The 25,304-nt window shown below is 56.5% G+C and overlaps 1 protein-coding gene across 4 annotated transcripts; it reads right to left on the bottom strand.

Annotated features, from left to right (window-relative positions):
* Positions 1-1,179: 1,179 nt before the first annotated feature.
* Positions 1,180-23,903, bottom strand: NDST1 (N-deacetylase and N-sulfotransferase 1). Of its 4 annotated transcripts, none has more exons than XM_082063716.1 (17): positions 23,784-23,903; positions 12,188-12,357; positions 11,453-11,630; positions 10,342-10,824; positions 10,059-10,146; positions 9,677-9,831; positions 8,283-8,468; positions 7,782-7,910; positions 7,424-7,606; positions 6,992-7,088; positions 6,718-6,841; positions 6,021-6,195; positions 5,616-5,786; positions 4,613-4,722; positions 3,730-3,832; positions 3,497-3,612; positions 1,180-1,210 (listed from the first exon to the last, which is right to left on the bottom strand). In XM_082063716.1, exons 3-17 carry the CDS (start codon positions 11,600-11,602, stop codon positions 1,195-1,197), a joined length of 2,286 nt encoding a protein of 761 aa, XP_081919842.1. In that variant the 5' UTR covers positions 11,603-11,630; positions 12,188-12,357; positions 23,784-23,903; the 3' UTR covers positions 1,180-1,194. The 4 variants fall into 4 exon arrangements, with proteins under 4 accessions (XP_081919842.1, XP_081919841.1, XP_081919839.1 ...); XM_082063715.1 differs by having other exon boundaries at positions 12,104-12,357; XM_082063713.1 differs by having other exon boundaries at positions 11,453-12,357.
* Positions 23,904-25,304: the final 1,401 nt, after the last annotated feature.

The raw sequence follows: 25,304 nt of genomic DNA on the forward strand, positions 1-25,304 counted from the left end.
CACTGATGCCCTGCCCCCAGACCCCCAGGAGGCAGCCCTGGCTCCCCCAGGCTCAGAGCCACTCTGACACCTGGTTTTAATAATAAATGGCACAGAAAGGGACAAAGGTGCCTTGCAGGAGGGCGGTGGGATGCAGGGCAGTGGTGGGGGGGTTGGCAGATCGGGAGGGAGAGGGGATTTGGGGCTGAGGTGAGGGGGTGCTGAGGGGGACACCAGGCCAGGAGCTTTGTGGGGTCCCAGCCCTGAGCTGCCCATCACCACATCTCTGCTTTAAAACAAATACCACTCATAGAACTGGGTTAACTGCAGCCACCGGAAAGCCGGGATTAATGGAATTTGGTTATAAGACAATTTTCCCGGATGGAAGAAACATCTTTTTGTCATCTGTCCTTTGACATTTTAAGTCTATTTTACATCTCCAGCATTTTATGATTTAGGCTGTGACATTTAAATGGGCGATCTGTATTTACAGTCTTAGGCATTGTAAGCATCTTATATATAAATATCTTCAAATGTATAGAAGACATTCTATACATTTGGATCTACAAAACAAAACCTACAAATCTTTACAGGAAAACATACAATTTTTACAAAAAGATTTCTCTTGGCTTTGTAATCCAGGGGTGGATGAACATATAATAGAAATACATTGACATTTTTCAGATACCAGAGTTTAGCATGGTTTTATCACAAAATGTAAACACGCCACTTCAAAATAATGAGGCATTAGAATAAATATTGTGTGTGGCTCTTTGCAGCCAGAACCCCACCAGCAGCACCTCTGCCACCTCCCTGTCCTTGCGGGTCCCTTGCGTGACACCCACCCCCACCTCCAGGACATTGTCCCCGGGAGGAGGTCCCCGGTTGGGAGGAAAGGGCTGTGAAAGATGGTGAAGCTATTGCTGCTTTTGCAATCCTGCCGTGGCGTGAAATATTTGCACCATTTAACCTCCAGCCACCTGCCCCGGGGATGCCTTTCTCGGGGGTGTGAGGGGCTTGTCCGCGGTCAATTATCTCTGTTATTTACAGGGTGCAAACCCTGCCGCCTTCTCCCTGCGAGGGAGCAGCTTCCCGTCTCCCATGCTGGGTTTTCAAAGCCGAGGTCCTGGACAGGTTCGTGCTTGCCAGGCTCAGCCCCTTTCATGTGTCTCTCTGGACGAGCAGAAGTAGGAGGTTGATACTGAGTGGGGAGGGTCACAGCAAGATTTCTCTGACAGGAAAATATGGTAAAGACACTTTTAGGTTTAAATAATTCCACACTGCATAGGGCCGAGCTGTGCTGCTGGCCCTGTTAATTAACAAGCAAATAACTCAGGGCTCAGCTGGGCAGCAGCTGGTGCCACCTGGCTGAGCCAGGGGTTTGCACATCACTCTGGGGCTGGATGGGGACGACTGGGGCTGGGGACACTGGGAACCCAACCTTGGGGTAATGGCATAGGGTACATGGCCTGGCTTTGCTCCAGAATTACCAAAAATGAAAAGCCTCCTTGTCCAGGCAGGCAGCCCCAGGGGCGCAGGCAGGAGCCCCCTCCCCTCCCCTCCGTCCGGCGGCTCCTGCGGCACCGCACATCGTTTGTCACTCCGACAGGTTCAAACAAACCCAGCTGGGATTAATTAGGCTCCATCTTCATTTCCTCCAGCGCTCTGCAGGGGCCAGGCTGCAGAAGGCGGTGGGGAGGCAGCAGACGGCGGGCAGGGGCTATCTACCCTTGGGCAGGGGGAAGAAGGCAAGTGGGGACCCCCTGGCCCCTCAAAATGCAACACAGGCGGTGCTGGAGGCTGTCCCGGGAGCAGGAGGCCATGGCGGCTGCGCGGCGCAGTTGCATCTGGGACTGGACGGCTGCTGCCACCTCGTGCACGCAGAGCTGCTCCCACGCACCTCCCTCCTCCCCAGATCCCCCCAAAAGATGGGCCTGAAGGCCTCCAGGGACAGATGGAAGCCCCACTTGGAGAGTAAGGAGAGAAACAGGCAACAACGAGCAAGTAAAACCAGAGCCCCAACATTTATTAGCCATTCGTTTGGCAGGACCTTACAGCAGCGGCCGGGAGCCTCTACCAGCACAACCCCAGCAGGGGCAGCGGGGTGCGGTCCCCCCAGCCCCACGCACAGCTACGGGGGCTCCTGCTACAATAACCATGTAGGAACCCCTGCTGCCACCCACGAGGGTGAAGCACTGAGTGTGTCCCCCCTGCTGCCCTGGCCCCGCTCTGGAGGGCAGGGCAGCATCCCGGGTACCACCTCCATCCTGCATCCGGAGGAGCAGCTCCATCCCAGGGGAAATCCGGGACCTTATCCCATGATGGCTGAGTGTCACTTGCCAGCCCTGGCAGCAAAACCCAGGGGACACAGCGGGGCAGGGCCGGGGTGGCAGCTCTGTATGGCACCACCGGTATAAAGATGCGTCTCCAACTGGGAAACTGTCCCCGTTTCCCCACTGACCTTCATCCACATCACGTGTAACAACCAAAGAGAACACGTAAAACCCTCGGGGTTTAGGTACAAATTCTGGCACCAAAGAAAAACTGCAAAATGGGAACCAAACGAACCCTCCCCCCACCCCACACCCCACCATTATTAAAATACTTTAGCTTTTAATATTCAAGAGGTTTGAAGTTCTCAGCATCCTTCCGATTGCCATTATCCCAAGGTCTGCCCTGTCCCCAAGGGCTGGATCTCCTCCACGCCCGGGGATGCTGGGCACCACTCGGCTTTACCACAGGAAACACCACGTGTGTACGAGATCGCAGGGGAGCTTGGGAGGGACAGGAGCGTCGCACACCAGCACACCAGGGCCAGCACACCAGCCCGTTCTCCTGCTCAGCCGCTGTCCCACTGCACTGCCCACAGAAGGGGAGCATGAAATTCAGGAGCTTGAAAATGAACAGTTGACAAAAGAAATCATGGTGAGCCTTTGAAAGAAAAATCTGCCTTGTTCGCAGCTTTTCCAAGTAGGTGTCACGGAATCTGGCAAACTTTCCTGCTTCCCACCGCGGGGCCGATGGCAGGAGTGGGTCTGGGTCCCTCTGTGCTTTGGGTCTCCACCAGCTCCGTTCCTCTGCTTCAGCTCAGCAACACCACCTCCAGTGTGCCCAGAGCGGCTCCTCCACCCTCGGACCAGGACGTGAGGGACAGCTCTGCTGCTGTCCTCAGGCCCAGGGGAGTCGGAACCCACTTTGGGCAGAGAAAGGGGGAATTTGTACCACTTCCCTGTGTCGGGGCAGGAAGGGACCCCACTGATGAGCCCAGGAATTAAAAAGGAAAAATAAAAGAGAAACAGGTGTGGGGGAGGTGGAGAGGTGGCAGCGCAGGGACCACAGAGTCAGGCCACCGCTGGGGCAGCCCCGGCGCAGCTGTTTGCTCCTGGGGTCCCCTCCAAGGCCACGTCTGCTCCTGGGGTCCCCTCCAAGGCCACAGCCAAGTATTGCTGAGGAAGGTCCTGCCGGGTGCAGGGTCGGCCCCGCTGGGGTATTGCTGGGGGCGGCAGGCGGCAGCTACCTGGTGCTCTGCAGCTCCTCCCGCAGCCAGGTGGGCAGCGTCTGCCCCATCTTGTACAGCAGCTTTGAGAGCTCGATGTTATGGTCCCTGTAATAGTCCCGCAGGAAGGTGCGCGACTGCAACAGGAGGAGAATGGAGAGGAGCGTCAGGGGCATCAGCCCCGAGCCCACCATCCCAGCACGGCCCCCCCAGCCCTGCCCGGGACCATCCCAGTAGGCTTTCTTTGTACTCACATCCGAATCCATCTCGGGGTATTTCCTCCCTTTGCTCTTTCCCAAGCATTTTGTTTTTCCTCCATCCAGCAGCTGACACCAGAACCCTTTCTTCGGATCAAACCTGCAAAGCAAGAGCTCTGCCTCACCCCTCTTGCCCCCCTGATGAGCCCTGCTGCTGCCCAGCCCTGCATGGGGTCACTTCTCCACCTTTTTAATTCATGGCCCAGCAAACAGCTCGTTACCACCCCCCTGGTACAACAGGTTCCCTGTAGAGCAGCACAATAAGCAGCCGAGCAAGGTTCATTCATCACTGCATAGCCCTGTTGAGGGAGCACAGGAGTCTACATGGGTTTAATTACTATTTTCTGCAGCATCTTCAGCCCTGGATGCCCTCAAGAACCCCACAACATCTGGGTGCAGACTCAGAGCAGCCATGATAGAGGTAAGAGCAGCACAGAAGCAAATTATAATTTTTCTAGCAGCTCTGGAGTTTCCTGCTTCCTATGGTAGGTTTTAATGTCTGGAAGGCTCAGGGCAAGGTGACAGATCACAAGCAGCAAGAGCACATAAAAAGCCAGGGTGCCAGAGCTCAACAAGCAGCACAAACACAGCCCTGAACCCCATTCTGGGAACCCAGAGCTGCTCCTGAGCTGCCCCAGGTGACACCACTGTCTGCACTGCAGTGCCTGGATAAGCACAGCAAAGCAGGGTGCTCATTGAACATTATTTCTGATTGCAGCTGCCCTGGTGCAGGTCGCAGCAAGGAGGAGCTGCTGTTCCAGTCTCAGGTGAAACTGTGGTGTCATCAAAACCAGCGGCAGCTCCGTGGTGAGCCCCAGGGACAAACCACCGCACTGGGACCAGTGGCAGCTTGGAAGAAGAAGCTCGAGGAAGGACTCACGCCAAGGTCTTGTGATAATCGATGAAGTTGGTCACTCCGAGGAATTTCTGGACCGTCTCCATCACTTTGGCGGGTTCTGTTCGGAGCAGCTTGCCATCCAGGACCAGGATCTGTGAGGAGCAAGGCAGGGTGCTGAGGTGCCACTGGCTGCCAGCCCTGCTCTCCTGGGGCATGACAACACCTTCACTGCACCTTTTGCCATTTCAGAGTCAAACCTGCCACCAACCCATGCAGGGTCCCCTTTTGAATGGTAACGTGCCCTGGTGTTCACTCACACTGGGTGTTAGAATGCTAAATGCAAATAAAAGCCAGGGCCACGATCTGTCCAGGACAACATCAGAGCTCAGGGCCACCCAAGCCACTGCCAGCCAGGATTGCATTACAGCAATTACACAGAACCAGACAACTAATAGACTTTATAAGGCTAAATGACAGTGGAAAAATCATTCCAGGACTGAGCCCATGCACAGCCAGCAGCACTGCGCTGTGTGGGTCACAGCGGGGCCGGTGTCCAGCCCCATCTCCCCTGCGGGCAGCTCGAACTGCAGGCAGCCCTGCCTGCTATTTTTGTCCTGTTTCGATGCCGCGGTGACACCGGACAGGGCTGCCCCGCAAGGGTCTGTGGCCGAGAGTGGCAGATGAGTAGTGCGTGTCCCTGCAGAGCCACCCACAGCCCTCTGCCCCACAGCCCCCTTCAACCTTGCTTTGCCAGGGGACCAGCAGGACCCCCCTGCCCAGGACTGACACAACATCTCTGTACATCATCCATCACCAGCTTCAAACTACAAGGGTTTCCCTCTTGCTTAGTATCTCCCCTCTGCCTCTTCCCCAAGTACTTTTACTCTTCTTCCCATGTTTTTTAGAGTATAAGAAAAGCATCTCCCACAAGAGCATTCTGGCATCTGACTTGGGAGCCAAGCTCTCTTCCCTGAGCATCCTTCCTTGGGTGAGGGGGGCTCCTCGGGGTGCTGCCACCGTAGGAACGTGGTGCTGTCATCCCTACCTGGTTGGCGTGGTAGCTGTTCAGCCAGCGCTCAATGTGGGTGGCGTACCAGCCCGGCACCAAGCAGCGGTTCTGCAGGGTCCGGAGCTTCGGAGCAGCCTCAGGTCCCGCCGTGATCACCTCATGGAAGGTGTATTTCAGGGCGACCGGGTCATCATGAGCTCGCTGGTGCTGTCAGGCATGAGCAAGGCAGGTTTGTTCCTGGGGCAACCCAAATCCTGGGCTGCCCATGAGGCGCTGCCACTTCCAGGCCACCACGCTGTGTCCTTGTGTGTCTTGTTCAGCCAAAAAGCATGGCATCCACAGCCACCCCACCTCCCAAACCAAGGTGATGGAGGCAAGCCCCTTGCCCAGCACCTCATGGGGCTGCCCAAGCTGGAGGAGAGGCAGGGGGCGGCATCTCACCTGATACCAGGAGTAGGCTCGATCTGCAGGGTTGATGAGGATGGTGATGACTTTGGCCTTGGAGAGCAGGGCGGCAGCTCGCCGGGGAGCCACTTCTGAGTCAAAGTAGTTGGCACTTTTCTCAAAGTAGAAGTCTGAGGTGGTGTTGGAGGGGATGGGGAAGAACTCCATGTACCTGCGGGAGCCACAGCATGAGGCAGGTGGACTGGCACCATGGGATGTCCCCAGCATCCCCCCCTTGCAGGTGACATCTCAGATGCCCTGTATCACACACTAATTCTGCAGGGTGCCTCCAGGTCTGACGCACAGCCTGTGGCTCCATAATCCCTTCCAGCCATTTGGGAGAGCCAGGCCTCACTAGATACCCCAGGCAGACCCCAAAACCAGGGGGTAGCAGATGCACTCACAAGCACCCGGCTTCTGCTGGGGGCACTTTTGAGTCCTGGCAAGTGGCCTTTGCCTTCAAAACGACATCTCGGGGATAAACTGTGGCGGTGTGATGGCCTGAAGGCAGAGCATGAGCACGCCCTTGCAAAAGGCAGAGCCTGCACAGGATTCATCCCACTTTGCAGTACCCAGGTACCCTCTGCCAAGAGCCCAGTGGCTGCAAGGTCGGTGGGAAAACCCACAGCATCACTGCTCCTGTTCCTGAAGGAACTGGTGCTCCCAGCTCAGCCCCCACAGCGGGGAGACCTACCAGTCGATGCCCTTGTGATAGTTGTGTCCATTGAAGAACTGTATCTCCTCAAAGGTCTCTGAGCTGGGGTAGTTGCTGCTCAGGTCTGGGTGCATCCCCAAGAAGAGATAAAGGGCAGTTGTTCCTTCAGACAGACAGAGAGAGCTGACTTGGGCCAAACCTCCCTCCAAGCTCTGCTTCAGGGCAGGAGGGCTGAGAGAGGCTCTTTGGGTATGTGGGGGGGACCTGGCAAGCCTACCAGCATGCTCAGGGCACCAAGGGTAAAGGGAAGTACCTGTTTTTTGAGGCCCGATGATTAGAAGCTTCGGGAATCGGTCACAGGTCTTTTCTTTGGACCAAATGTCTTTGTGCCGTTTGTCTTCACAGGGATCCTGAAATGCAGGGCGGAGGATTAGAGTCCAGGTAGCCTGGACGGGACCGCTCACCACTGCTCAGCCCCTGCCAGCCTGAGCAGACACATGTGAGGCCAAGATCGGGCTTATCTCCAGGTCTAAGGGGCAAATCCCTTCCTGGCACTGCCCACAGAACCACAGAGACATGAAAAAACGCTGCTTACTCAGGGGATCAGAGCGAAATCTGGGTTGGAAGGGACCTGAGAAGGTCACTTTATCCAACCCCCTGCTCAGAGCAGGGCCAGCTACACCCCACTTCCCTCTCCCAGCACAAGAAATGGGGCTGCTCCCCTCATCCCAGGCACGGGGGGTACCTGCCACAGCGGGTCCTTCTCCTCAGAGAAAATCTGGAAGTATTTCTGTGCCAGCTGCACAGGTGGCAACGTCTGCAGCTTCAAGTTAGTCCAGGAGTTGAGGAAGCGGACCAGGTGTTTGAAGGTGTACAAGCCCAGGCGGTCATTGCCATAATTAGACAGATGGGTCATGAAGATGCTGATCTGAAGCAGAGAGGACAGAGCAGGGGTTAGCAGAGCCTCACACAGCAGCTGTCCTGTGCAAATGGCTCCCACTCCAGCTGAGGACATCAGGGACATCTTCTACAGCAGCACTGCGGACAGCTCTGCAAGAGACATCTGCCCGTCTGTCCCCAGACAGCCGGGTGGTTGTACTCACGGGGTTGAGGAGCACAGTCAGGAACAGTTCACCCCCGTTGATGATTTTGTCCAGTTCGCTGGAGCCACCAGGGTATTCATTGTAGAAGATGGTGTGTGTGAAGAGGCCACAGGTTTGCCGGGGGAGTACCTGGGGCAGGAGAAAAACATGGATGGAGCAGGCAGAGGAGCCAGGCAAGGAAACAGCTACACGGGCTCCTCCAGGCATCCACGGCTGTGTCCCCTTCTCCTCCCAAACAAAAAGGGGGTTCTCAACCCCTCAGAGGTCAGGACCAGCTCCACTGCCCCTCAATGTGAATCCTGCTGCCCACAAGGGATGGAGGTGGACAGATGGAGAAGCCAAAAATTGTCCTCATATGAGGTTCTCCCATGCAGGATAAGCAGAGGGCACAGCCTCCTCAGATCAAAGCATCTGAGTTGTCCAGAAATCACCTGCTGAGGCTCTGGGTGTTGTGGGGAGGCAGGAGGAGAGAAGCACCAGAGATAAAGCCTGGCCACGTACCATGATGCCATTGTGGATGAAGCCACGGCGATAGCGAGCGGGTTTCAGATGAGGGTACTCCTCCGTGCTTGTCACTTTGATTGACCAAACCTGCTTCCAAGCTTCGTACAACTGCACATGGACGGGGTACACACCCGAGTGGTGGGGGGCCACAGCGTACCCCATGTCAGTAGGGATGCCGTGCTCCTGCAGAGAAGAGAGCAGGGAGTGGGTGACCCTGCAAACCCCAAAACCACAAGGTCCCAACCCAATCTCTCCCCAAGAGACTGTCCATTCCCCACTATAGATCGTCTATTTGTGCTCCTGGAGAGCAACCAGAGCAGGGCTGTGCCCATGCATCCTCTCCTAACCAGGGCTGTCTCCCTGAAAGGGAGCCCAGGAGCAGACATGTTGGGTGGACACTTGCTCCTCTGCTTCACGTGGACCACCCTCATCGCTGCCATTTCTGCTGTCAACAATAAAACAACAGCAGCAAAGCTTTTCTGTGGAGAATGAGGAGACACATTTATACGGGACTGTAAATTGGTTTATGTCAGTAGATATAAAACAGCCTGGAAATTCTGAGCTGGACAACTGCCTATCTCAAGTAGGGATGGTCGGGGCTCTCTCTAATTAAGCATCTCTAATGAAATCAGCCTAAAGATCCCTCTTTTAGGCCATAGAACCCAATTATTATTACTGGGTCTGGCTTCACTCATTTGGATTCAAACCAGTCAATCACAGGATGATCTGGCTTTATCCAGGGCAGATAAAGGACAGCCCAAGAGGATGGACAACCCCGTGCCCAGCTGAAGGTCAGAGCCCGCCTTTATAAACTGAACATGTCCCTGACAGCTCAGCCTGCAGAGGGAGTTTCCATCAGCCTGAGTCTGCCAGCACACAGCAACTGCTCCGAGATCCTGCATCGCTGCCCAGCGCAGCATCAAACGGTGCCCAGCTGAGCACCAAACCCCAGGCTCAGGTAAAACCCAGCACACACCAACCCAGGCGGCCCATTCCTCCTGCAGGGCCTTGGATCGGAACCCCACATTCCTCGGGCTGGATCTCCACATCTCCCGGGATCAGACCCCGACATCCCTCAGGCTGGATCTCTACATGACCCATGGCCAGGCAATGCACAGACAATGTCTCCTGTCGGGCAGGCACCAGGGCAGCTTGCTGATGCAGCAGTGCATTGGCTGGTGCAGATAAATACTTTGTTTTTTTCTCCAGATACTAGAGTATAAATGGATTTAACCGCTCAGTTGCGATGTAGGGGACAGGACTTAACATCACCAGGTCCCATTCCTCTGGGAAGCAGAGACCATCACCTGGCTCCCCCAGGAAGCCTCTTCACCCCTCTTCTCCCATCCTCCCCCCACCACAAGCACGCCCACTGGCGGCATCTTACTCACGACAGCGAATTTCTTGTTTAAGGTCATCTGCTCAGCGAGAACCGACTGGTTGTGGAAGAGGTGAGGCTGCATGTGGCTCCACATGTGAGGGAACCACCAGAACTCCTTCACGTAGGAGAGCAGCAGATCGTCACCTTCATCCTCAGCATCGGTACCTGCGGGCACAATGGTTGGTGTCACTGCCAGGCATGCAGAGCCGTGTGTGAGCAGCTGGGGCCAAGGGAGGGGGAGCCCCTCTCGGTGACCAAGTGACAGGGACAGAGGGGTGGGATGTCTGAGGACCCTCCTGCAGCCCCAACATCAGCCTCTTTGAGCACGGGTTTGTGCCCCAACACCAGCTGTATGGCACCAACACGCAAAGCGATGCCCTCGCCTTCCTCACCCGTGTGGAAGAATTTCCCTGAGTATCCCAGGTTGAAGGTGAAGTTCGGGATGTGAGTGCGCAGCTCATTTTGTGTGTCAAACAGTGCCTGGGAAAGGGAGAGAGAAAGCAAGATGTCCTCAGCACGTGGTCTTGGGGACAGCTGTCACACCAGGCTGAGGATCAGTGTCCTCAAAAGGGGCTCCCAGGGGGCCAGGGGATACTCTGGGGGCAGAAAAGCTCATCCCTGGAGCACCCCAGAGCAGCACGAGCACCCTGCCCACCCAGGACATCACAGCCGCACCTTGACATCTTCCACCTTCATGCGCGTGCCCTCCTTGCCCACAAAGATGTCATCGATGTCCACCAGGATGTAGCGGTCGAGGGGCAGGGACAGCCTCTTGCCCGTCAGGAAAGAGACGGAATCCACAAAGACCAGCTTGTGCAGCCAGAAGTTGAGGTTGTTGCCAAAAAGTACCCTCTGGATGCCATCATGGAGGCCCAGGTCCTGCATCACGGTGGTGTGCAGCGCCGCGTCCACGCTCATGTGCGGGATGGACTCAGCTGACTTGGTCTTGGCCAGGAGGACGGGCTCGTAGGTGGAGTGGTTGGACTGGAAGACGGTCCAGTCCTCGCCGGGCAGCACACCCTTCTCCACCTCGCTGGGGCGCGTGATGTACAGCAGAGGAGACTTGGGGTTGATGCTGCAGTCCTTCAGCGCCAGGTTGGAGTGGAGGAAGAGGGGGAAGCCCTTCAGCTGGGCGCTCAGCAGGCTGTTCTCGTTGGCCTGCGTGGGGAGAGACAGGAGCTGGAGGAGACAGGACACAGGGGACGGAGGTGTCGAAACACACAGCAAGTGCCCAGCCTGGCTCTGCAGCCAGGAGCATTCCAGGGCCACGAACTGCTGTGGCAAGGAGGGTAGCTGGCTCAGCACCCACAGAAATCCAGGTACCAGGTCCCCTGTTCCCCTCCCAAGCGTGGAACACCCTCATTCCCCTCGCTCGCTCAATCCTGCTCACATCCAACATGCAAAGCACCCCAGGGCTGCGAGCCCTGGGCAGGAGAAGGGCAGCAGGCTGCCGAGCAAAATACCCACTTGTGCTTTTGGCGAAGCCCAACAAGGATCACTGCTGTGAAATGGGATGCTAAAAGCAACCAGACTGATCCCAGAATTATGTTTTTACCCCCAATCACCCAGGGCCTGCACAGCCCTTCCATGAGGAGAGGGCTAAGTTGATGCCCACTGCTAGAAGTCTGTGCCTCACACCAGGCTGTGGGCTGGCTGCACACAAACCAGGGCCGCTGGCAGAAAGCAGGAGCAGGGCAGGGTCCCTGCAGGGCACTGGGACCTCAGAGTCCCCTGCTCACACCCAGGCTGGCTATGGGGTCTCAGTTCACCCTGTGCACCCCCTTACCTTGAAGAAGCCGATGATGCCCACGCCATACTCCACACAGTACTTGTCCAGCAGCTCCCGGTTCCAGGCATCCAGGTTGACATACTTGAGGATGTTCTCATAGATGATGAGCGCAAAGCGTCCCCGGTCCTTGTCAGTCAGCGTGGGCATGTCCCCCTTCCCCGGGGCGATCTCCGTCCTGTATTTGAAGCGACTTGACTCCAAAATGGCCACGATCTCCTGGCCCAGCTGGGAGTAGAGGCTCTCCACAAAGACTAGCACCAAGGGGTCCGTGCGAGAGGAGTCGACCACCTTAAGGGTCTTTAGTGGCAACAAGCGGGAAGGGGCGACCTTGGGCTCATCACAGTCTGGCCCTGCCACGTCCCCTGAGGGCTCCAAGCCCCTTTTCCACCCATATAAATAATATGCAGAGACAAAAACACTGAGCAGGCAGAAGGCGAAGAGCAGAAGCAACACCACCTGCGGAGAGAGCTGCCGGATACCCCGCCGGGCCCTGGCCAGCACAGTCATCCTTGCATCCGCGGGGTGAGGTGGGGTACCTCCCCCTGCCCGCCCCCTCCCCTCGCGAGCCCCGGGGAGGGGAAGAAGCAACAAACCAACCGACAAAAATAGGTGAAAATAAAACTGAATGCTACTAATAAATTAAAATACTAGCAGGCCGCCTGCGCAGACTCTCTCCCCTCCAGCAGTCCGGCGTCCCTTGCTGTCTGCTTCATGTCACCATGGCAGACGCACCGAGAGTCCTCTTGCTGAGCCGAAATCCCCGCAGTGGTGGCAGTGGCGGCAGCGGCCCCATGGCCTCAGCGGGGCGAGGGGGCGGCGGGCGGCCTCGGGGCGGCTCGCGGCGGGCACACGGCCATGGCGGCTCCCCGGGGCACCCCTGTCCCCCGGCTCCACACAGTGCCCTGCGAGAGAGAGACAGGGTGAGTGGGCAGGGTCGGTGTCCGTACCAACGCTGCCTCTTGACGCCAGCGCAGCGGCCCTGGCAGATGCCTCGGCGAGCTGGCTGGCATGCCAGGGCTTGCCGGGAGAGCACCGCGAGCTCCCGACGTGCTGGCGATGGGGCGGGAGCGCAGCGCGCAGGCGTTTCCCAGGATCCCGGCTGCCGTGCAGCTGGGGGGCTGTGCAGGGGAGTTCCCACCTCCTGTGAGTCCCTGTTGCACCAAACAGCTGGAGAAGCAGCCCTGCTCCTCTTGTTTGCCCAGCTGGGGCCAGGCTGTGGCAAGGAGAATGGAGGTGTGGGGGGTGCGAGCCCCCCATCACCCAGCCTGGCTGGCACAGAGGGATGTGGGCAGCCGGCTGGCACCAGGCTGAGCAGGGAGCCACTGGCCAAGGTCACCGAGAGGGGCACACAGGAGTGCCCACAAGCAGCTGAAAGGACTTGGAGAATATTTTCCCCTCCACTGTGAAAGAGAGGGACAGAGGGAGAAGGAGAAAAGGAAGGAGAAGGGGAAGGAGAAGGGGAAGGAGAAGGAGAAGGAGAAGGAGAAGGAGAAGGAGAAGGAGAAGGAGAAGGAGAAGGAGAAGGAGAAGGAGAAGGAGAAGGAGAAGGAGAAGGAGAAGGAGAAGGAGAAGGAGAAAGAGAAGAAGGAGGCACCGCTTGCCAGGAAGTTAAACCACCCAGGGCCACAGCAATGCAGCCAATGTGTTTAAGGAAAATACGAAGTGTTGGCACGATGGCTTGCAGCACTGTCCCCAAACCCACCACCGGTGCTGGGGACAAGGATACAGAGGTCCTCCCCGAGGAGAGTCCCCTTGTGCCCTGTTGGCACTGCAGCCAAGCACCAGGCGGGCACATAACGGGATTAAACGCAGCCGGCTGAGCTGTACCTTGGATTACAGGCTGGGGCTTGGCAGGGTAATCCTGTCATCCCTGCCCTTCCCTGCAGCAAACCCCGCTCCAGGCTCTGCTTCCCAACCCCGCCAGCACAGCACTCTTTCGCCCAGAGCCTGCCGGCAACCCGCACACCCGGCTGTGCCAGGCACGGTGGAGTGCCGGGTCTTATCAGTTTGTAATTAAGCTTGGCACACGCAGCCATTGTTTCTAGGGATGTGCCCATGCAGAGGGAAGCTTCTCTGCCCAGTACCATCCCTAGGGATGCAGACAGCCAGGACTGCGTTACCAAGCATCCCGGCTGTGTCAGCCTGTTCTCCCTCCATTTTTCTCGTCTCTCAGGACCAGTGGGTGCTGGCAGCCGCATTCCCATAGTGATGGGCAAGTGACAGCCAGCGAGTGTGATGCCAGCGGCACCACCTTCCACGAGACGGAGCAGACGCAAATGGGACCCCACACCCACACCGCCTGCCACGTCCAAAGTGGCTTCATTAGTCCATCCTCTCCTAAGAGCTTTTCGTTATGGCATTTTATGACCAGGCTTGGAGACAGCATCTCCGGGCAGACATTGGCTGACTGTCACCGGGGAGGGAGGCTGTCACGTCAAAGCATGAAGGCAGCACCTGCCCATGCAGGGGGGCAGCACTGGACCCCCGGAGCAGGCAGGTGTGAGCCAGGACCAGGGCAGGCAGTGTCCTGCCCCACGAACCCACCGCCGAGGCAGAAAGCGGGCAGGAATCCTGCTCTGCCAGTTCACTGCCAGACCAAACCCTCCGTGGGGAGGATGCTGAGGGGCTTGGGGCGATGGTGTGGGGCAGGGATGCTCCTGCTCAGGGTTTTCCCCACAGGAGCGGGTGCTGGCTGCACACTGCCCAGCAAACCCCTGCGCATCCCTGGCAGTGGTGGAAGAGCCGACAGCTCCACACCACAGAAAGAAGCAGCTTTAGGTCCAAGAACACAAAACAAGTTCTCGAGACCAACAGCTTCTCTAAAACAAAAAGGGAAACAAGGCAGTAAAACAGAAAAAAAAACGCACAAGAGCTTGCAAGGTGATAGAGTCAAACTTCCTTTTAACCTGATTTTTAGAAGCCACTCCGGTGCCTTTTACAACCACAGTGGTTATTTAGAAGACACCACCTGGACACATCAGCTTGAGTCCCGCACGCAGACCTCAGGCCCCCAGAAACACCGTACAGTGCCGGTGGGCTCCCATCACACAGAGGAGTGCTCAGCCACAGCCACACGTCAAGGACCACAGGAGAAAGCCCTGGAAAATGCTGTTTTCTGGTGGGTTTCTGAGCAAAGCCCTGGGCCAGGCTCCGCTGGAGAGGAGGCTCAGCGAGGAGGCTTAGCCACAGTGCTCTTAATCCAACATCCCTGACAAACACAATCAGCATCTGAGCAGCTTCTCCAGTGCAGCCTGGAGCACCCGCAGGGCTGGATCCGATGCCGGGGCAGGTGGGGAGTGCAAACGGTGGCTGGGAAGCCCTTTACTATCAGCACTTCAAACCTAAGACAGTCACAGGAGGAAGGCAAAAATGGTTTTAAAAGCTTTTCTAAATTCCCCCCTCCCGGTGTGGTTTGGGGGCTGCGGTTTTCCCTGGACAGAGTTAATGGCCACAAATGCTCCCCGGGGAACCACTGCACCCCGGAAAGGTGGAGGGGCACTGGAAGGGATGAAAGAGGATAAAACCATCTCCATCAGCAGCTTGCAGCACTCTCCCTTTAACCTCCAGTGGGATTTTGCAGGGACGCAATGGGAGGATTAAATACAAGCAAGGAAGTGCAAGCGGATCTGGAGGAGAGGGAAGGGTTGCCGGTCCAAGCAGACAAGCGCAGTAGGGTTCGATTTAGCAGGGAGTGCAACAGGTCCGGCTGCAGGTGCAAGCAGTGAAGATCAGGCAGTTCACAAGTCCTGGCTGTCAAATAAATCAACCGTCCCAACCCCACAGCCCAGGGATGGGAAGTGAGCTCAAAACCACACGGCAAGAAATCGTTCACACATTTTTGGAAAGGGCTGCAGGGGAGGGAGCAAGCATCCACCTTCATGGAGAAGGGACTCCAAGACCTTGCATGAGTTAGGACCCCAGCCCCTGACTCCGGTACCTCACAGACGCTCAACATTCAGCCCACGGAGATGGGGCCAAATCCGAAACACCACAGCCAAGAGGGTCATCCCACTCCTCTCCTGCCAGCACCCTGTCCTCCCCACCCAGGGAGAGCCCCACTGCTGGGTCATCACCCCCTCACCACCACACCAGCTCCCCTTCTCCACATAAGCCAGCCCTGGGGGTTAAGCCTGGATGGAGAAGGATTTAGAGGCAGGATGTAAAACTGCATTGCCCAGCTCAGCAATTTGCAATTGCTTCTGCTCACTCCAACGCTTCCCGTACCCGACCACCGCAGAGCAGGCAGCCAGGTCAGCGCCACCGACGCATCTGCTTTGTCTCCCACTCAGATATTTGATGGCAAAAGGCTACTGGAAGGTCTAAATTTGGCCAGGTTGGGACCCAGGTGCCCAGTACAGTGACAGTGCTCAGCCCACCGTGTCTGCTATCTCTCCTGCACCTCATGCATCCTCACCAGCACCCTCAGCAATAACTAACTGGTGCCGTGCAGCCCTGGGAACCACAAATACCCGTAAAAGATGCACAAAAGGCAGACAAATTATTATTAATAGGTTTAAGTTCCCTCTAGAGGGAATCCTCTTCACTCTGTTGGTAATATTGAGAGGGCTGCAGATCTAAAACCACTAAGTGAAGCATGTCCTTAGAGAGATTAATACCACCACATTATTCAAGAGACAACTGTGAGCTGAAGACAGGGGAGCTTGCTTTGAAAATGATCAAGTAATTGGTGTGAAAGACCTGCTTTTAAACACCTACCTCTGCACCGCTGCCTTTACCAACTCTGAACTGCAGCGATGCCAACTGCAACTGGAAATAGCTGCAAGGAGCTGGGAGTACTGGCGTGGGAAAAGAGCCATCGCAAGGTGCAAAGGACCACCTGTCCCTGTCCCCATCGCCTCCCTCCGCAGCCAGGGCCGGATCCCTGGGCCAAGAGGAGGCACAATCAGGAGATGAACTCCTTTGCTTTGGTGTACGATGCACAGCGATATCAAAACACAGGAGGCACCAGGTCACAGCTCTGCAAGGTGCTCCTCGAGCAGGGACCGGAGCCCTGCGCCACAGGGGATGAAGCGACAAACTGGCATAAAAGCTTCAAATGGCGCAAAACTGGGGATTTTCCTGGCGATCCCCACTTACTGACAGCCTGGGCGAGCCTTTAGGATGGGCACAAAGAGACACGGAGGGAGGGATAAGCTTTATGGAAACCCAGTTGTCTCCAGTCATGCTTCAAACTCAGGATGTCTGGACAGGGGAGAGGGATGTGGAGCACACGGAGAGGGGAAAACAAGCAGAAGGACAGAAATGAGCTCATCCCGGTTGCCCGTGCACCACCGGCGCAGTTTTATAATGCCAGATAAGGAGCGTCTTAATGGTAGATTACACGGGCTGCTTAAGCGCTTTGCAAACAGTAGTTACAACAAGGCAGGGAGAAAAACACGCTGCTGCTGGCAGGCGGACAGCCCCAGCACCGCGTTCCTCAGGACACCGGCATTTCCCCAGTGCCTAAAAGGTGCAAAATTAAAGAAGGACAACGGCAGCTCCAGCAGCTGCCCTTGGGAAAAGCAGGGACAGGCGCTGCTCCCACCCCAAACCCACCCAGCTCAGCTTCTCCACACTGTGCACAGGCTGAATAGAAACAAACACAAGGGAATATCAGGAAAATTTAGCCCTGATTTTTTTCAAGGTCTAGAGCGTTCATACCCCTGGGGGACTTCAGCAGGAAAATCCTCCCTTTTTCTCAACACTGTATTTAAGATCTGATTTATAAAGCCTGGCCAGAAGCAAGCAGTCAGAGCATCCACCCGAGATGCTGTGGCCGAACTAAGTTTCCCCTCTGGAAATAATCTCTGGCTCCGCCTGCCCGCTCTTGCAGGAAGGAAATCAAGATGAGTGATCCCCCAGCAAAAGCAGTCAAAGATTTTTCACGTAAATGATGTTATTTTGGGTCAAAGCACCTAGCTCTGGAGGAGCCGTTTTCCACCCACAAAGCCCTGTTAGCACTTCAGTTTTACTGGAAAAGATAAAAGCAACACTTTCCTTGAGTTTTCTTCGAAAAAACAACCATGAAAATGTTTCTGTCCCTGCAGAGGGATGGTTTGGCGTGTGGCAAATTGCTGCAAATATTTGATGAATTTTTAGGATAGAAAAAGACCTCAAACAAATGAAAAAAAAATTAACTCAAAACCCCAAAGAACTGGGTGAGGTTTCTGGAAGCCCGTGATTAAAACCTTTTCCATGGCAGAGCAACTGGCAAGCTCGGCCAGTGAGGCTTTCAAACCAGCTCTAGGAAAACCGACTTCTTAACCCCACTCCCCAGGTCCTGCCTCTGCAAACCCCCACCTGTCAGCCCCTTCCCCAGCCCCCCCGCAGAGAGGAACCCCCCAGGAGGTCACCCCACACCTGAGCCTTGGGTACTGATGCCTGGAAGGTGGCACCAGTACCAGGAAGGTGACACTGGTGGCTGTCACCCCTCCTGACCCCAGCACCTCTCCACACTCCCCCCCATCTGCCAGCACCTGCGTAAAATCAGCATCGTTCATAATTGTCCATAAATGAGGCCAGCAATTAGCAGCTGTCATTAGCTTTCCTGTGCCCCAGGGATGCCAGGCTGGGCAGCCAACCCCCACAGTGCTGATGTTCCCCAACACCATCCCAACCAGACACCCAGGTTATGGTTCAGGCTGTGCCGCTGCCTAACCCCAAAAAAGCCAGAGCTCTTCGCAGGTGACTCCTCCTCACGGGTGCTTTTTGCCCTTGAATCCTCAGGAACAGCCTTGCTCCAGAGGAAGCAGAGCTGGGGGAATTCTCCCAAACCTTAATTGAAAGAGGCGCTTAACGAGGAGTTTCTTTTGTCTGTTAATTGAAACAGGTTCTTACTGACAAAACTCTCCATGAATTTTAAGTGGGTTTGCAGGGGGGGTGGGAATCCACTCAATGAATCGGGTTTTCCTGCTTTGAAATGTGCCGTGTTTGGTTCCTGTGGCTCTCCAAGTGCCTGAAAGCCCTTCTGGGTAAGCAGGGCCGAAATCCTACGTATTTAAAAAACATAAAAAGGACAAGAGAAAACTAATCTCATGTGAATTTTTATATTTCGCTGGAGCAGCAGCCTATGCTCTCACCGCAGGTCGCACAGGGCTCTTACCCAAAAACCACACCAATTGAACCACCTTCTGCTGCCTCTGACAGTTTGCTTGGCCAGAGATGCTGGTCCTGCAACAAGCACAAAGGTGATGGTCGATCGTGGGGGGCAGCAGTGTTTCCCCCCTTGGCCGTGCAGTGCTGTGAGCCCCCAGGACGGGCCAGCTGCTTCATTGTCTTGACAGCTGCCCATTACAGAGAATTTGAAGATGGTGGGAGAGCAGCTCCATCCCACCACAGAAGAACCACTAGCTGTTCTGGGGAGCTGCCTTGCCAAGCGCTAACCTGGCCCCAAAATGGCACTTTTGCAAAGCAGCATCCATAAACCCATGGTGTGAACCAGCTCATGGAGAGCAACCAACCCCCTGGTGCTCGTGTTCAGGAGAAATCCCTGCAAGGATGGAGCACGGCATGAGCTGTCCCCTCCTCCTGGGGGCTCCCGAGGATGCTCTCCCTGGACCGCATCCATCCCGCCTGGTGCCCCAATGCTTTGCTGAGCCGCAGCCGAGCTCTGCTTCACTACAGTCAGCCGGGACAGACCCTGCCGGGGGTCCAAGCACCTGTGGGGCTGGGTGCTCACAGCCAGCCCTGAATTTGGAAGCAGGTAAGCGCTTGCTGTGAGCACAGCCATGCTCTAGTGACGGCTCCCGGGCTGGCAGGTCCTTTGGGAAAAGGCCAGGCGGTGACTGACAAACGGACGCAATGCTGCCGGGGCCAACATGCTCCAAGGTCACAGCCAGACCAGGTGGAGGTCAGATCTTTTATTAGACCAATGGACACACTTGGAAAAAACGCCACGTTTTGGACATGCAGGCATTCCTCAGGCCCGAGAGCACATCTGTCTTTTCCTAAAGGTATTAGTTAGGCTAATAAAAGACACTACCTCTGCACGCAAGCTTTCCCACCCTTAAAAAGTACCAGCAGCTGGAATGCTCACCAGCCCAGGGGAAATGCAGAAAACAGGAAAAGGCGCAGAGTACAGGAGGTATTTACAAGATCCGTTTTGTTTTCATCCTCTAAGACACCACTGGTGAAGCCCATGTTTGCGCCCTGCAAGCCCAGCACCGGGGCTGCTGGCACCCGAGCTGCCTCTTGCCTCCCTGATTTTCAGATCCGTGTGGGTGGCATTTCCATGGGAAGCCTGTTGCTTTAGTTTACCTGCTCCAAGGCTACAGCATCAGCCCTGACCCCTCCTTCTCCTCTGCAGAGGCTCAAGGCAAAGCAAATGCTCGAGGACCCAGCCTCCGATGCCCCACCTGCCCCTCCATCACTCCCCACGCTGCCGGCCTCACCACAGCAGCTCGTGGTGTCAGCTGGCGAGAGCTATAACAACAAACCACTGGTGACATGTCCTGCTCCACATCCCACCAGCCAGCTGGGCCAGGGGACCACACTGCTGCTGGTCCATTTACCTGGGGACATTCTTCACTCAAGTGGGTTCCTATGTCCCCACCCTCAGGAAAAGCATCCCCATCTCATGGCCTCCATCTCCCCCTCCAACGTAAATCCACAAGGTCAGCGAGGCACCAGCGCAGCCAAGGGATGAATTGAGGAGATATAAAGCGGTTTGAGCTGTAACATTTAGAATTCAGACATCAATAGCATTCTGCAGCCATATTTCAGGACCGTGCCGTTAACCCCTTTTCAGGTAGCCCTTTTTTGTAAGCCGGTACCACCAGTTCAGGCTCCAGGCTGTAGGGCTGCAGGGCTGTGTAAGGCTGTGTAAGGCTGTGAAGAAACAGACGGTGGTTGGGAAGGAAGGGGGATATTCAGTGAGATGCTCACAAGCAGCAGGACAGCATGTGGGTTTTGCTGAGGCCAGGGCACCGGAGACTGAACCAAGAGAGCAGCAGGTGTGCAGAGCTGGCAGGCTGCCCGGGCAGCAGGGACATCGCGGGGACGGTCATCCTCCCAGGCCATGCGCAGAGCCGTTGTGTGAGACACATGTCCTCACTCAGCGTAGGGATCTGAGAGCAACACCCCTCGCTGTACATCCAACCCTCAATGCGCCCAAGCCAAGAGAGACAGAGAACACACCGTCCTTCTTCCCCACTTTACATCAGTGATGAGCTTTCCAAGACATTTTGAGTTCCCTGTCAACAACGGGGCAGAGCCCCTGGGAGAGAGTCTCAGTCTCTCCAAGACAACCATCATCTTCACAGCTTGGACCAGACCAGCAACAGAACCGAACTCCGGGCATGCCCCCGCACAAATACCAGGGTAGCTCCTCACAGGATACCCGACATTTAGGAATCTCTTGACTTTCCTAAACCCTTCCAGGAAGGCTCAGACCACCTGAAGGTAGCGCTGAGGATCTCAGCCCCTCCTCCAGGCAGAGGGTTGCAGCAAGGTCCTGCTGCTTTTGGGGAGGACACGGAAACCAAGGCTGTCCCAACCCCAGCCCTGTCGCTGCCCGGTCAGCAGTCACATGCGGGATTTATGGCTCAATATTGATTCATCCTCTGCAAGCTCTGCCATTACAGCTGGTGGCTTTTGCAGGAAAACAACATGAATCATAAGCTACAGGCCGCCCTCTCCTCACGTCCGTGCTGTGTGACTCACCGAGCCCTTCCAGGGGTCCTGGTGCGAGGGCTGTCCTGCTCCTCCGCACCTGGGGACGGGCACAGCGGGGTGCAGGGGCTGCCATCACTTGGGGACTGAATCCTCACAGCCCCCGAGGTTTCTGAGGTGGTCCTCAAGAAAGCAGCATCATGCTTGCCCTCCACCCAGGTCCTTCTCCTGTCTCAGGCTCCAAAGCCACCGGCCCACACGTGACCATGGCACATTGTAAAAATACGCAAAGCAAGGCCACCATCTGGGCTGAAAACACACAAAGAAGCCAAGGGCAATCCTGAGGTCCAAAAGTGCCTTCAAGAGCAGAGCTGGAAGCATCGTCAAGATGGACTGGGAACCCCAGCCCTCCATGATCACGAAGCCATTGCAAGATAAAGACAATATGTTGCTGCTCTCTGTGCCTTGAGTCCTAACCTCATTCTAGCAGACTCTAGACCTCAACAGTCAAAACTAAAAAAACAATGCAATAAGGTAAATCTAGGAGGTAAAATTCCAAAAAACCCCTTTTAACCCCTGCCCCAGAGCACGAACAGCCACGAGAGCAGCTCCATCTCCAGCCCCTGAGACAGGATCCCCGGTGGGACCACGGGCTTCTGTCCCTGGCCCAGGCACCCAGAGATGCCCCCAAATCAAACCTGGTTATAAAAGCCAGAGCCTGCAGGCAGAGGGGGGCAGGCAGTGCTGGTGACACTGCAGCAGGGACATGCTTGGCTGTGCAATACTTCACCATGACACGCTACTGAAAAAAATATTAATCATTCCCTCTTCACCCCAGCCTAGTTTTTATCTTGTGAGGCCTCTTTTTCTTCTTTTTAAATTATCACCAACAGCGCATTAAACATAGCTGTTCTAGAATATTGACAGTGCCACGCAGAAAGAAAAAGGGGAAAAAAACCTAAAACAACCTGTAATAAAAAGTCTGTTTTGCGGGGACGGGTTTTCCATCCCCACCCAAACACAACCAGACCAGACCCATCAGCTTCCCAAAGGCACAGGAAGTGGGAAAGGCTTCGTTTGTGTGAGTGTTCCCATCAGCACCTGTGCTGGTGGCTTCAGGTGGGGAGGGAGGAATTTGGGGGCTGCGGCCAGCGGGGTGACATGGCACCCACCAGGGCTGAGCAAGGGGACCCTGCGGGGTGGCTTGGGGACCGGTAACACAGGAGGTCCTGGCTCCCCACACCAATGTCCCAGACTTGGAGGGGTGTCAGGAAACATGAGCATTGCCTTCACCATCCTTGCCGAAGAGGAGCTCCGAGACAGGCGAAGGGAAGATGCTTGGCCATCCCACCAGAAGCCAGCAACGTTGGGGTTTTTTTTCCTGCTGTATAAAACTCCACACATTTTTTCTATTGTTTAATTTCCTTCTTCTCCACCCACGGCAAGTTCACTCAGAAGCGAGGAACTTATTTCCTATCAAATTCGTCCTGGTTGTTTTATTTGGAAAAGGACAACTTCCTCGGCCGTGGTCTCCGTGAACAGCCAAGAGGAGCAGGCACTGGGTTGCTCGCCCCCCCTTCTGCACCAGCCCAGCCCCGGTAAAAAGCACTCTTGAGATTAAAGTAACAAAGATGCTGCTTTGCTGCAGGAAGAGCTGCTGTTTCAAGGCTGTTGGTGACAAAGCGGCATTGCAAGGCACCAGCTTCACAACCCTGTGAGCACCGGCAGTGTGAAGAAGATGAGCCCCACAATGTGCTGTGGTGGCAGCCGGCTGGGACCATGGGAAGGGAGAGCCCCAGCACTGGGATGCGATCGTGGTGCTGGGAGCGAGCACCAGCCTCCAAGGGAAGCAGAGCCTTCCAGGTGACAGTGAAAGGTGGCAAAGCTGGTGTGGCTTCTGCATCGCTGGGCATCGCCGGCTGCCTTACAGCAGGAGACAGCCTGCCTGTGCAGCGGTGGAGGCAAAAAAACCCCAAAGACTGTGGGGAAATAATACATACAGCTATGTGTAAAAGGCCCAGGAGTTCAGCGGTGGCTGGCTAAACACTAGGACTGCTTCCAGAGGGAGTGATAAGGTGCTTTACAGGGACTCCAGCCAGACCGGCCAAGCCGTGCCATGTAAAAGGAGTGCACCATCAAACCGGCTCCCAGCCACGCTGTCCTGATCTCCTTCAATCCTTTATTATTTTTAACTAATGCCACTTACGCTCCCGCAGAGCAGGGATGCTCTAGGCCCCGCACCCCCGGCTGCAGCAGCCGCCAGCCCTGCCGGGCACGGCGGTGCCGCACGCCAGGGGGATGCCCGGGCAGCGGTGGGGCGAGGGCACCCCCGGCCACCCCGCACGGCTCCACCTCCAGAGCCCCCCGTGCGGCGGACCGACGGAGGGGAGGCTGGGGGACACGGGGCCTGATAGAGCCGGGGGCTGGCGGGGATGCTCGGGGCGCGGTGGGCTCTGCACCGGACCCCTCGCTCTGCCGCCCCGGGCGGGCCCCTCCGGACCCCCGGCCGGCTCCTCCCGAGGGGCACCGCAGCGGCCTGCGCAGGGCAAGGGGCGGCGCGGGGGAGCCGCCGAGCCCGGGGGGACGAGAAGGGCGGCGTGGCCCGGCTCCCCTGGCCCGGCTCCCGCAGCCCGGCCCGTGCTGCAAGGCCCGGCGGATCCCGGCCCGCGCTGCCGCCCTTTGTCTGCGCCGCCGCCTCCCCGCCCCGCTCGGCCCGTACCTGCCTGCCCGGCCGGGCCCGCACCGCTCCGCCAGGCCGCCACCGCCGCCCGCTCCGCTCCGCTCGGCTCCGCTGGGCCCGGCCCCGCTCGGCGCGTCCCGCCCGCCGCCCCGGCCAGGCACCGCCCCGCCGCCCGGCCCGGCCCCCGCCGCCCCCCGCCAGGCCCCGGCCCGGCAGCGCCGCCCCGGGAGACGCGCTGGGCTCCTGTCCGGGCGGTGGGGCCGGGGCCGGGAGGGCGGATGGCGGCGGAGGCGCCCCGGCGCTGCTCGGCTGCGGACACCCGGCCGCAGCGGGGTGCTCGGAGCGCACACAGCGGGTTGGCCCCCCCGGGGCTGCCGTTCCGCTACTCCATCTCCCCTGCCCATCCCCGGCTCCTCAGCCTCGGGGTGAGAGCGGCCCCCAGTCCCCGCCGTGTCGGGATACAAGGGATGACCGTGAACCCTGTGATAATCTCCCAACAAGAGGGCTCCTTCAATCCCCCGGGCCTGAGGCACATGTGATGATCTACCCAGCGATGCTCCCACCAGGTCCTTCCTCTCACCACCGGTCCCCAGGGCGAGCACAACAGGTTGTCCTGAATTGTAAAGCCCAGGCAGCACCTCTGGTGTAACTGCGGTGCCAGGCTGATGTCTCCTTTCATCTTCCTCCCAGTGTGTGTGTGCCCTTCGTGTCTGATTTTTGAAGCCAGTTAAGCGCGAGGTTGTCGCCAACCTTACCCCAGCCACAGAACCCAAGCATGATTTCAGAGCACCGGTTCATCGCATCGTCTCAGCTTTTCCAGCCCGACATCAAGACAAGCACGAGGTACATGTCTAGTCACGGGCTGGCTGCTCCCTGACCTGCAAGGGCACACAGAGAATTCCCTTCATTCCTCAGAGAAGAGAAAAATGAGTTTAACACAGCTCAGGTGCTCCTGCCCTCGCCACAGAGGCTGCCGGGGGCTCTGCCTCACGCTCAGACACGCTCCGGTCCATGTTAATCACCAGTATGAGCTGTCCGGCTCCATCTCAGGGAGGTGGGATCTCCTGTGAGAAGGGATCACAGTTCTCCTGTAAGAAGGGATGCAGTGTATGAAGAAGACCCTGCCAGGTTTCATGTCCAGATCCTGGGGACAAGTTTCTTGTCCAGCCCGTGGAGATACGGCAGAAGGTCTGTTTGGTTTGGCTTTGACGGCTTGATCTGGGAGAGCTTCCGACCTAATGGGAGGCAAGGAAGCAATTTCAATCAATGAAATGGGCAGATAAACAAAAATAAAGGAAGAAAGGAAATCGTAGGAAAGGAGACACAGAGAATTGCAGACAATTATGGCTGCAAATTTCCTAATGCACTCCAAAGCATTCATTGAAGTCAAAGACTTCTTAAACATTTCGCTTCCTTCACAAGCCTTTTCTCTGAAGATCTTGTCTATGCCAAAGTCACTTCAAAGAACAGAAAACAAAAAAAGGGACAAACAGGAAGTTTTTCAGCTACAAACCGCTGTAAAGGGTATCAAAGGTTTGGGATTTTTTCAGCCTTAAATGA

This window comes from Streptopelia decaocto (genome assembly GCF_964273445.1).
Source record: "Streptopelia decaocto genome assembly, chromosome: 12".
NCBI classification, from domain to species: domain Eukaryota; kingdom Metazoa; phylum Chordata; class Aves; order Columbiformes; family Columbidae; genus Streptopelia; species Streptopelia decaocto.

What these genes read in the sequence shown, in the direction of transcription:
- NDST1 (XM_082063713.1), bottom strand. Translation starts at nt 11,962, where the DNA reads ATGACTGTGCTGGCCAGGGCCCGGCGGGGTATCCGGCAGCTCTCTCCG. An exon ending in TGAAGGTGGAAGATGTCAAG is followed by an intron (nt 10,147 to 10,341) that starts GTGCGGCTGTGA and finishes TCCCTTTCCCAG; the next exon opens with GCACTGTTTGACACACAAAA. An exon ending in GAGCCTACTCCTGGTATCAG is followed by an intron (nt 5,787 to 6,020) that starts GTGAGATGCCGC and finishes CATGCCTGACAG; the next exon opens with CACCAGCGAGCTCATGATGA.